The 12,399-nt window shown below is 51.1% G+C and overlaps 3 protein-coding genes across 3 annotated transcripts; 2 read left to right on the top strand and 1 right to left on the bottom strand.

Moving 5' to 3' along the window:
- Window positions 1–214: 214 nt before the first annotated feature.
- On the bottom strand, window positions 215–2,169 carry CI109_105769 (uncharacterized protein; the record flags this gene model as incomplete). The annotated part of the gene is made up of 2 exons (XM_032004273.1): window positions 215–940; window positions 1,057–2,169. The coding sequence occupies 2 exons, from the start codon at window positions 2,167–2,169 to the stop codon at window positions 215–217; spliced, it is 1,839 nt and encodes a 612-aa protein (XP_031861504.1).
- Window positions 2,170–2,518: 349 nt separating this feature from the next.
- CI109_105768 (uncharacterized protein) lies at window positions 2,519–3,852 on the top strand (the record flags this gene model as incomplete). Its single annotated transcript, XM_032004272.1, has 3 exons — window positions 2,519–2,756; window positions 2,815–2,939; window positions 3,016–3,852. The coding sequence occupies 3 exons, from the start codon at window positions 2,519–2,521 to the stop codon at window positions 3,850–3,852; spliced, it is 1,200 nt and encodes a 399-aa protein (XP_031861503.1).
- Window positions 3,853–4,619: 767 nt separating this feature from the next.
- Window positions 4,620–11,957, top strand: CI109_105767 (uncharacterized protein; the record flags this gene model as incomplete). The annotated part of the gene is made up of 11 exons (XM_032004271.1): window positions 4,620–4,698; window positions 4,835–4,917; window positions 4,976–5,241; window positions 5,290–5,681; window positions 5,731–10,256; window positions 10,306–10,396; window positions 10,448–11,116; window positions 11,175–11,366; window positions 11,419–11,525; window positions 11,589–11,788; window positions 11,852–11,957. The coding sequence occupies 11 exons, from the start codon at window positions 4,620–4,622 to the stop codon at window positions 11,955–11,957; spliced, it is 6,711 nt and encodes a 2,236-aa protein (XP_031861502.1).
- Between the last annotated feature and the right edge of the window lie 442 nt (window positions 11,958–12,399).

The raw sequence follows: 12,399 nt of genomic DNA, 5'->3' as shown, positions 1-12,399 counted from the left end.
CAGCATCGTCTATACCAGTACAAGTATGAAAATAATACAGGCAATAGTTTGTTAGTGTTACAACAAGGTAGTCCAACCGTGCCACAGCCTTGATCGAGGGTACTCGGACCTTGAATACAAACCTCGCCCGCCGAGATATACAGTGTCTCCCCATCCTCAATGTGTCATTCGATGTGCGGGAGGATTGGTCTCACGTCCGTGTCCCCGCTCTCGCTCACGTCAAGACCGATCCGACCATGCTCCTCGTCACTACCGTTCTTCCACCTTCTTCAGCATCCGGTAATTTCCCTCTCCACTTCCTCAATACCTCCCACGCTTCTTCAGGCAATTCCATCCCCCTTCCTGGTGTTTTCCATTCCGCATTTCTATCACCTCTGAGTTTGTATACTTTACGAAGTATGTCGTCTGGGATAGGATAACCTTTGTACGACGTATGATCTATCCAATTATGATCGACGTCTTTGTCTTTGTCTTTGTCTTTCTCCTTACCGACAACCTTATTTCCGCCCAATTTTTTGGAGTCGGAGCTGGAGCTGGAGCATAAGCGCAGCCTTTCGAAATTATCGTTGTATGTTTCCGGTTCATACAATTTCGGTTGGATCGAAAGTAATGCTAATCTTCTAAGATGATACATCTCCTCCCCTGTCCTTGGATGAGTGTACGATCTCACCAAAACCCCATTCACACGCTTATCGCACCATACGTCGACTGGAACTGGAACTGGAACTGGAATACCTCCGTTGGAAGAGGAGACAACGATGAATTGGACTTGGAGTAGAGATGGCGTTTGACGGAGCTGCGTGATGGTATGTGATGATATTGAGAATCGAGGTGGGGGAGCTTTGGCCCAGTCGGGTAGGTTGAGTCGACGATACCATTTCGGAGAACGGCAAGGGATCAAGATGGTTCGCAATGATTGGAAAGGGGGTAGATGAATGTTCTGTAAAAGCAGTAATTGATCACATCGTCAGAGAATAAGCTGAACCCATCAAGACAGTCGTCTCATCTTGGACGAGACAAAGGATACAAATTGTAACTTTCGCCGCAAGCACTCACTTCGATATACGTCTCGGACTCGCACTCTATCGCTTCGCTCTGCACCAGAACTTTCAATCGATCGAACCCTCCGCCTTCACAAATCTTCTCCAGTCCATGTCTTGGTCCCCAACCTCCTTTCCACACGAATTTCCTGAGGGATTTATGCTCTCTCAGAGCTTTGATATCACCTTCTTCAAGTATCGGATCATATACCCATCCGAGACCTGGTTCTTTGCATTCCACAGCGATACTTTGCAAATTCGGAGCGGTTCTTGCGATCTGCGCAAGGAGGGAGAACGTATCTTGTTCAAAGTTGATCATTTTCACCCTTAGGAGATCAGGTAGAGAGGATGGCCAATTGGATGTGAAGTCGGGCGACCAAGTTGGATAATGACCTCCGATAATTAACGAGGTCAAATTTGGCGCGAGGGAGAAGATCGTTAAGAATTGAGATTCGAACGATGATCGTGGATGTAAGCCGATCTCCAATACCGTTAAACCTTCCAGTGACGGAAGGGATTTGAGTCGGTTCGCAAATGCTAATAAGAGTTGGTTGGTATGTATACTCGGCTTGGAAGGTATAATCTCCAAAGGTCCAATGTGTAAGCGGGTCAAGGTGGTCCTTACTTGCTCGACAATTTCGATCGAAGACTCGGTGAGTCCGTCTCCAGGCTCGAGATGTAGGTGTTTGATATACCCAGCTCGAGCTAGACGAGACGTGATCGCTCGTCGAATTTGGTTGATTCTTGTATGAAGTTTCCGTTGTCTTAAAGACCAAAGAAGATCGTATTCTCCACTGATACCACCAGCATCGCCAACGACTGAGGATCTGATCCCTTCAAGAACAGCATCATCACCCTCTTTACCATCCCCATTGACATCTTCCAATAGGTCGACAATTTGCTCTGAGAACTCCCACGTGGAAGACAGGGTGAGGTCGACTCGACGCCATATGACGGACTCGGCAGGATCGCGCCATGATCGTGAGACCTGAGCTAGGTTTGATGCAGTGTCAGGAGAGAGGTGCGAGAGGATCTGTAATTTGGTTTCGAGGGGAAGGAGCTCAAGAGGCGAGTTATCCGAAGAGTATGGCTGGATTGATTGAGCCGTCGGTGATTTACGATAACGCATTGTGCAGCTCACAAGTGAGACTTGAGTGTTGTGTCGAAGCAGCAGTACAGGAATAGCATCATGCGATGTATTTTGCTTGAGATCGTCCTGCGAAGAGAATGGTTGAGTGTGAGAGACAGTACGCGGCGATCGCCGATGAATGCGTTTGGTGCCTTAGATCAATTAGTTGCCGACATTTGGGATCGTATTGGCGATAACAGCTGTCCCACTTCGCCAATCATTGAGTCGGGGTCGGCTGCGGCTGGTCGTCGTGATAGTAAGACGACATTCGAGTATCACAAGTGCAACATAGCATGTTGAAGTTTCTTCCGCTCGACCCACTTGTACTTGTACAGACTCAACAATAGCGATGATATCCTCTGAACGACCATACATCATCCTTGGCGCTGGCGTGATAGGTCTCACAACAGCTGTCCGTCTCCTCGAATCGCCATATTACCAATCTACCAAACCATCAGTCCACATCATAGCTGATCATCTGCCAAACGATCCGCTTGACGCCAGATACGCTTCGACAATCGCGGGTGCGCACCATCTGAGTTTCGCGGATGATATTGATGAACGACAGAGGGGATGGGATAGGAAGAGTGAGTGCGATGGTGAACGTTACGATTATGACGAAGCTAATGTTGCATTCGTCTGTAGCTTTTCAGATCATGTATGAGGAATGGAGGGAAATCGGTGAATCGTCAGGCTTGATGGCCCTCAAACAGACAGAGCTATTTGTGGGCGAGACTAAGCATCTAAAGATCTACGAGGAACACCCTGACGTGAGTGTCAACAGCAGGGCTTCAACTGAGGTACCAGTGATAGTGTTGGCAGACCTAGCTGACCCGTACAAGATAGTTCGCTGTGCTTGACGAGAGGGAAAGACCGAAAGACGTCGACCACTCTGTCAGCTTCACTTCTCTCACCATGACCCCTCTGATCTATCTCAATCGACTCCTGAAACGCATCGATGATTTGTCCAACCATCAAGTAAAGATCCACCGACATCATCTCCCCTCTCTTTCTGCGCTATCACATCCCTCTATCCATGCTATGATCGGCACTGCCCCTCCCCTCGCCATCATAGTTTGTACCGGTATCGGTGCGCTCACCCTTGGTGACGTGGAAGATAAAACGGTCTACCCTACACGAGGACAAGTGGTCAAAGTCCGTGCACCATGGATCAGAGCAGGATATACGAGGCAAGTGGGATCGCTGACAGGGAGCGAAGGCGGTGAGAGGACATATGTGATTCCAAGACCGGATGGTGAAGTCATATTGGGTGGAACGAGGGAAGTAGGGGATTGGTATCCTTACCCAAGGGAAGGGACGACGTCAGATATCTTGAAAAGAGTTCTGGAAATCTGTCCGGACCTCTGTCCATCACATATGGTCGCTCCACCTCTGACCAATCAGAAGAATGGTTCTATCGAAACGCTTAAGCTGGGCGATGTTGATAGTATTGAAGTAATCGACCATTCACCACTGCGATCGCTCATCGTTGACACCCTGGTTGGCTTTCGACCTTCAAGGGAAGGAGGGACCAGGTTGGAAAGAGGACAAGATCTAATCTTGGTAGAAGAGCAGCCCACAGCCGTAGTTTACAATTATGGTCATGGGGGAGCTGGGTGGCAGAGCTGTTGGGGCACGGCAGAGGATGCGGTGGCACTTTTGTTAGCGACAATAGAAACATAGATGAACTCGGTGATATCTTGTTCAGTGCAATCGAGATTGTTAAGAGGTCATCGCCGAGACAGATACTCGTTGAGGGCTTGGTCCAGCATATACAGCAGTACTTGGTCCTATGACTTGGACCATGCCCTTGTCGCCGTCACAATATATGTTGGCTCGGCAAGTGCTTTGTTTGGGGATGGTCTGCACGAAATCACACACCAACGAGGTCTCGCATGTATGAAATGTGTGCAGTTCGGATATGATCGGGATACTATGCTGTTGTAGTTGATTGGGGATGACATGTTATGTAAGGGTGCATTGATATAAATTAAAAATGGGCTGCCACGTGGTTGTGTGTAGTGCAGTGGTGCAGTGCAGTGAGTGATGGGGTTATTATCCAGCTGCTGAGGCCCGGTTGTATTGAATTCCCCAATAAAATCAATGACACTACCAAAAGTTACGTACCTGGCTTTGGACTGGCCTCACTTACCGATACACTCACACATTCTCATTCCTCTATCCTCGATATATTATTATCCCTTTCACATCAACCTCCCCTTCAACCCCCACCTAACCCATCTTGTCCACCTTCCCCCCTATCTCTTTCTCGTTTCTCGGTGTGACTCTCTTCTCGGTACATTGCTGCACATCCATCCTTTCCTAGCTGGTCAAAAGTGCTAGCTCAACTTCACGAACTCTTGACGACCTCCACTTTCAGACCCATACCCCCAATCAAATAATCTTGCTCCCTCAAACCTCCAAGACGTCCTCGGACAAACCGTCTCATCATGTCTTCGGCCCCTAACGGTTCTGCCGCTAATGGCCAGTCAGAGACTTACGACCATGCAAAGGTCGCTCACTTCATCGGTGAGTCGCAGCTCTCAGTTCACTGAATAGATGATCGGCTTCGGGCATTTGCGGGACCTCTGGGGTTCTCACGAAAGACGGGGAGGACACCCCGGATGACTACAAAGTAGCTGAGCTGACCACCGCCTCTACACAGGTGCCAACTCATTGGACGTTGCTCCCTCCGGTCGAGTGACCGACTTCGTCAAAGCTCAAGGCGGTCATACCGTCATCACCAAAGTAGGTTGAATCACCCCCATCCATTCCATTACCTGTGCGCCAGCTGACCCTTCTCCAGGTTCTTATCGCCAACAACGGTATCGCCGCCGTCAAGGAGATCAGATCAATCCGAAAATGGTCTTACGAGACTTTCGGCTCAGATAGACAAATCGAGTTCACCGTCATGGCCACTCCCGAAGATTTGCGAATCAACGCAGAGTACATCCGTATGGCAGACAGATACGTCGAAGTACCTGGTGGAACCAACAACAACAACTATGCCAACGTCGACTTGATTGTCGATGTTGCTGAGAGAGCAGGCGTCCACGCTGTTTGGGCAGGATGGTGAGTTTGGCCTCGATTTTAGAAAAGTCGATGCTGACGTGATCGCAGGGGTCATGCTTCCGAGAACCCCAGATTACCAGAAACCCTCGCCAAATCCAAGATCATCTTCATCGGTCCTCCCGGATCCGCCATGCGATCTCTTGGTGACAAGATCTCCTCCACTATCGTCGCGCAACACGCCAAGGTCCCATGTATGCCATGGTCTGGAACCGGTATCGCCGACACCATGCTCTCCCCTCAAGGGTTCGTCACCGTCCCAGACAAGGCCTACGACGATGCTTGTGTTCACAACTGGGAGGAAGGATTAGACAGAGCGCAGAGAATCGGATTCCCTATCATGATCAAGGCCAGTGAAGGTGGTGGTGGAAAGGGTATTAGAAAGGTCGACGATGGAGAGAAGTTCAAGACCTCCTTCGAGGCTGTTGCCGGTGAAGTGCCAGGTGAGTAGCTTCCGCTTTGTCTTTCTAGCAGATCTGACCCAGTACGCAGGTTCCCCTATCTTCATCATGAAGCTCGCAGGCTCCGCTCGACACTTGGAAGTCCAACTTATTGCCGATCAATACGGTAATGCCATCTCCCTTTTCGGTCGAGACTGTTCCGTTCAACGTCGTCACCAGAAGATCATCGAAGAAGCTCCTGTCACCATTGCTAAGCCCGAGACTTTCGAGGAGATGGAGAAGGCCGCTGTCCGACTCGCCAAGCTTGTTGGCTATGTCTCTGCCGGTACTGTCGAGTACCTCTACTCTCACTCCGATGATTCATTCTACTTCCTCGAGCTCAACCCCCGTCTTCAAGTCGAGCATCCTACCACCGAAATGGTCAGTGGCTGTAACATCCCTGCCATCCAGCTTCAAATCGCTATGGGTATCCCCCTCCACCACATCCGAGACATCCGAACTCTTTACGGTATGGACCCCCACGGTAACACCGAGATCGACTTTGACGGTACAAAGCCCGAATCCATCAACACCCAGAGAAAGCCCACCCCCAAGGGTCACGTTATCGCTTGTCGAATCACTGGTGAAAACCCTGATGCTGGTTTCAAGCCATCATCCGGTAACCTTACCGAGCTGAACTTCCGATCCAACTCAAACGTTTGGGGTTACTTCTCCGTCTCTTCTGCTGGTGGTCTTCACGAGTACGCCGATTCTCAGTTTGGTCATATTTTCGCATACGGTATGGAGCGAAGTGAAGCGAGAAAGTCAATGGTTGTTGCTCTCAAGGAGCTCAGCATCCGAGGAGAATTCAGGACGACTGTCGAGTACCTTATCAAGCTTCTCGAGAAGCCTGAATTCGAGAACAACACCCTTACCACTCAATGGTTGGACGGTCTCATCGCCGAGGGTATGACTTCCGAGCGACCCGACTCTACGCTTGCTGTTGTTTGCGGTGCAGTGGTTAAGGCTTACATTGCTGTCGAGGCTTCCGTTGCCAAATACAAGTCGGTCCTTGACAAGGGTCAGGTGCCACCAAAGGACACTCTCCAGACATTCTTCAAGAGCGAATTCATCTACGACAATGTGCGATACTCATTCGCCATGGCCAAGTCCTCCTTGTACTCCTTCACTCTTTACCTCAACGGTGGCCGAATCTTCGTCGGTTGCCGAGGCCTCAGTGACGGTGGACTTCTCATTGCGCTTGAAGGTGCTTCTCACACCGTCTACTTCCGTGAGGAGGTCGGTGCTATGGTCTTGTCGATTGACTCCAAGACAACTGTTATCGAGGACGAACAGGACCCCACTCAGCTCCGAAGTCCATCCCCCGGAAAGCTCGTCCGATACCTCATTGACTCTGGTGACCACATCGAAGCCGGCGACGCTTACGCTGAGATCGAGGTCATGAAGATGATTATGCCTGTCACCGCTAGTGAGAGTGGTATTGCTCAGTTCATGAAGCAACCCGGACAGACTCTTGCTTCCGGCGAGTTGCTCGGTATCCTGACACTCGATGACCCCACCAAGGTCAAGTTTGCCAAGCCTTTCGAAGGCATTCTCCCTACCTTTGAGCTCAAGAACGGTCGATACGGTACCAAGCCTCATCAACGACTCCGAGAACATCTCGAGATTCTCTACGACAACCTTTCCGGTTACGATAACAGCGCGTTGATCCTCACCTCTCTCCGTATCGTCGAGACTGCCCTACGAGATGTCGACCTCCCCTACTCCCACGCTCAAGAAGTCATGTCTGCTCTCAGCGGTCGTATCCCCCAGAAGCTCGAGGACGAGATCCGATCTACCCTTGACTCATGCAGAGCCAAGAAGCTCGAATTCCCCAGTCTCAAGCTTCGTCGCTCGATTGACTACTTCATTGATGAGAACATTCCTGTCAAGGAGCGCACAGCTGTCCGTGCCTCCATTGCTCCCTTGCAAGATCTGATCGAGGCCTTTGCTCACGGTCTGAAGGTACACGAGTGGCAAACATGGGCCGACTTGCTCCACTTCTTTGCCGACGTTGAGGAGCCCTTCGCGGACTCTTCTCGAACACAGGAGAACATCGTCCTCAAACTCCGAGAGGACAACAAGGATCTCGACCAAGTCGTCAAGCTCGTCCTCTCTCACAGCAAGATCGCTTCCAAGACCAAGCTTGTCCTTGCTCTTCTTGATATTATCAAGTCCGAGTCCCCTCGAGCTTCAGTCACTCCTGAGAGTCGTGTCAACGATGCTCTCAGCAGACTTGCTGCTCTCGACAGCCGACCCACCGCCAAGGTCGCCTTAAAGGCTAAGGAGGTCATGATCGTCGGCAGTCTTCCCAGCTACGAGGAGAGACTTGGTCAGTTGGAGCAGCTCCTCAAGGCTTCCGTCACTACTAGTTACTACGGCGCTCAAGGATCTGGTCACCGACTCCCCTCTGGCGATATCCTCAAGGAGGTCACCGATTCGCGATACACCGTATTCGATGTCCTCACCACTTTCTTCGACCACGAAGACCCCTGGGTTGCACTGGCTGCTCTCGAGGTCTATGTGCGACGAGCTTACAGGGTGTACAACGTCTTGCACCTCGACTACGAGGCTGGAGAGAACGGTGAACCCCACATTATCACCTGGCGATTCAAGCTTGGCACACCCCAACCCGAGTCCCAGACTCCTCGTGTCGACTCAACCAAGGACTTCACCCGGATCGCAAGTATGTCAGATCTCAGCTACGTTGTTAGCGCCAAGTCGGAGCCAGTTCGATTTGGTCTCATGACTTCGTACAACCAACTGTCCGAGCTCGAGCAAGGTTTCAGCAAGCTTCTCTCGATGTACCCTCCCTTCTCTCACAGCGAGTTCGTCGACAAATACGGCGGTGATTCTTACGACGCTCGAGACCCCCACGTCATGAACGTCGCTCTTCGTCTCTTCAACGGCGAGGACCTGACCGATGCTGATCTCAACGAGCGATTCCACGCTCTTGCCAACCAGTACGCGGCCAAGATCGTTGAGAAGGGTATTCGACGAGTCAGCTTCGTCATCTGCCGAAAGGACCAGTACCCAGCTTATGTCACTCTTCGAGCATCTGCTGACGGAAGCTGGAAGGAGGAGGAGGCGATCCGAAACATCGAGCCCGCTCTTGCGTACCAGCTTGAACTCGGACGATTGTCCAACTTCAAGATCACCCCTCTCCCCTCTACCAACAGACAGATCCACGTGTATCAAGCCGTCGGTCGAGAGAACACTTCCGATGTCCGATTCTTCGTTCGAGCTCTTCTTCGTCCAGGTCGATTCCAAGGAAACATGAAGGTCAAGGAGTACCTCATCTCTGAGACTGACCGACTTGTCGGTGACATTCTCGACACTCTTGAAGTTGTCAGTTCGCAGTACCGACAAGCTGACTGTAACCACATCAGCGTCAACTGTGTCTACAGTCTCAATGTCACCTTTGACGATCTCCAGGAGGCTCTTGCCGGATTTATCGAGCGACACGGCAAGCGATTATGGAGATTGCGTGTCACTCAGGCTGAGATCAGGGTCGTCATCGAGGACGAGGAGGGTAATGCTCTGCCCATTCGATCGTTCATCGAGAACGTCTCTGGTTTCGTCGTCAAGTACGAGGCCTACCAAGAGGTCACCAGCGACAAGGGCAAGTCCATCCTCAAGTCTATCGGCGAACAAGGTCAATTCCACCTTCAACCGGTAAACTTCCCCTACGCCACCAAGGAGTCCCTTCAACCACGACGATACCAGGCTCACGTCATCGGTACCACTTACGTTTACGACTTCCCGGACCTCTTCCGTCAAGCTGTCGACAAGGCATGGCACAACTTGCAGCAGTTCCTCCCTCACATCAAGATCCCCACGGATCTTGTCAATGCCGCTGAGCTCGTGCTCGACGAGCACGGTGAGTTGCAGGAAGTTGTCCGACCTCCTGGTCTCAACACTTGCGGTATGGTCGCCTGGGTGTTCACTTTGAGGACTCCCGAATACCCCAAGGGTCGACAAGTGGTTGTCATCTCCAACGATATCACATACCAGATTGGTTCTTTTGGTCCTATCGAAGACGAATACTTCTACAAGGCTACGCAGTACGCTCGACACCACGGTCTCCCTCGAATCTACCTCTCCGCCAACTCTGGTGCTCGAATCGGTCTTGCTGAAGAGGTCATGAGCCTCTTCGACGTTGCTTGGAGAGAGCCAGGAAGACCCGAGAAGGGCTTCGACTATCTCTACCTCACCCCTGCCAACCTTGACAAGCTGAACGCTATCGGCGCAGGCAGCGTGATCACCAACGAGATTGAGGTCGATGGCGAGCGACGACACCAGATCACCTCCATTATCGGTCTTAAGGAGGGTCTTGGTGTTGAATGTCTTCGAGGTTCCGGTCTCATCGCCGGTGAAACCTCGCGAGCGTACGACGACATCTTCACCATCTCCATGGTCACTGCGCGATCAGTCGGTATCGGTGCTTATCTTGTCCGGTTGGGTCAACGTGTTGTCCAAGTGGAGGGTCAACCTATCATCTTGACTGGTGCTCAGGCTATCAACAAGGTGTTGGGTAAGGAGGTGTACACGAGTAACATCCAATTGGGTGGTCCTCAGGTAAGTTCCACGTGTTGTGAGTAAGAACAACATACTGATTTTTCTGCAGATCATGTACAAGAACGGTATCTCTCACTTGGTCGCTGCCAGTGACTTGGATGGTGCTTTACAGATCATCAACTACTTGACCTTCATTCCTGGTGAGTGCTAAATTGTGGCGCTCAATGGGTATCGCTTACGATAATACTTAGAACGTCGAGGTCGAGCCATCCCTATCTTGCCTACCGGTGACCATTGGGACCGTAACGTCGACTGGAAGCCTACCAAGGCGGCCTACGACCCTCGACAGTTCTTGAACGGTTGCACGGAGGAAGTTGATGGTGTGCAGACATGGAAGTCTGGTATTTTGGATAGCGGCAGTTTCTTCGAGACCATGGGTGGATGGGCGCAGACCATCGTCACCGGTCGAGGACGATTGAACGGTATCCCCGTTGCGGTCATCGCTGCGGAGACCCGAAGCATCGAGCGAATCGACCCTGCCGACCCTGCCAACGAGAACTCTCACGAAAGCCGAGTATCTCTCGCCGGTACCGTTTGGTTCCCGGACAGTTCTCGAAAGACAGCCACTGCCATCGAGGATGCCAACCGAGAAGGCCTTCCTCTTGTCATCTTCGCCAACTTCCGAGGTTTCTCGGGTGGTATGTCAGATATGGCGCAAGCGATCCTCAAGGAGGGTGCGAAGATCGTCGATGGACTCAGCAGCTACAAGCAACCCGTTATCGTCTATCTTGTACCTAACGGTGAATTGCGTGGTGGTGCTTGGGTCGTGTTGGACCCTTCCATTAACCCAGAGTACATGACCATGTTCGTCGACAACGAGTCACGAGGTGGTGTCTTGGAGCCCGAGGGTATTGTCGAAGGTGAGTAGTCTTTACCTGATGCGAAGTGACTAGAATGGTCGGCTGATCTCCCTCATAGTCAAATACCGAAAGCCTAAGGTTCAAGCGACTATGGCTCGATTGGACGAGGAGTATGCTCAGCTCAAGAAGGCTGCCGAGGACACCAACGCTTCGGCTGAGGAGAAGTCGGCTGCTACTGCTAAGCTCGAGGCGAGGGAGAAGCACCTTGCCCCGGCTTACCAGTCTATTGCGCTCGAATTTGCCGATCTTCGTGAGTAACGCAATGAACGATGAGTTGGACTTCGCTAACATACCGCAAACAGACGACCGAAGTGGACGAATGAAGGCCAAGGCAGACTGTACACCATGTGACTGGGAGAACTCTCGACGTGCCATCTACTGGTCTTTGAGGCGAAAGCTGAGCGAAGTGGTGAGTCAAATCCAGCTATGGTGGTAGACAACACCTGCTGATGCACTATATTTCATCTCACAGCGAATCATGAAGAAGCTTTCTACCGCCAACCCCAACCTCTCATACGCGGCACGAAAATCGCTCTTGGCGCAATTCGTCCCCTCCGAGCTCACATCGGACAGCGAGGTCGCCGGTTTCATCGAGAAGCAAGGGGAGGCGATTGAGTCGTTTGTCCAGTCTGTCCGAGACGAGTACTGCTCAGACACATTGGTCGATTGGGTGTAAGTTATTCTGTCTGAAATGCAGTAGACGACGGAACGCTGATATGTGAATTCCTGATTTAGTGGTACCAACCAAGACGGTGTCATGTCTGGATTCAAGAGGATCCTCGAGGGTCTTTCACCCGAACAAAAAGCTCAACTCCTCGGCGAGCTCGGGATCCAGGTCTAGAGCATGGTGGTGAATGAATAGGAAGGAAGGAGGGTTTCGGTCTTTTCGTACTTGGTAGTTATTATTTATCTCTCTTTTCTCATCGCATTGTATATATACCGCATGCGCACGTAGGATATGGTTATGGTCTCTCTCTTTTCTCATAGACAGATATGGATTGCGGTCATCTTACGAGGGTCTGCAGAGCAATTGGGCGATCGTGCAGTGGTCCAAGATAGCCACGGCTTCAAAAAAAGGTCTTACCAGATCGCTTTAGTTCTCGTCAACAAGATAGCTGAAGAATCGACGCAGCTGAGATACAAACTTGTCGTGTTCAATGAGAGTCGCATCATCTCCATTTCTAGTGATGGTTGCACTACCAAAGGGCATTACAAATTGAAGCCCCTTCGAAGGTCCTGGCATGATCCCATATCTCGCATTGACTAATACCAAGTATCCTGCA

This window comes from Kwoniella shandongensis, chromosome 10 (genome assembly GCF_008629635.2).
Source record: "Kwoniella shandongensis chromosome 10, complete sequence".
Taxonomy (NCBI): Eukaryota; Fungi; Basidiomycota; class Tremellomycetes; order Tremellales; family Cryptococcaceae; genus Kwoniella; species Kwoniella shandongensis.
Note: the sequence above shows the minus strand (reverse complement) of the source record. Positions and strands in the feature narration are given on the sequence as shown.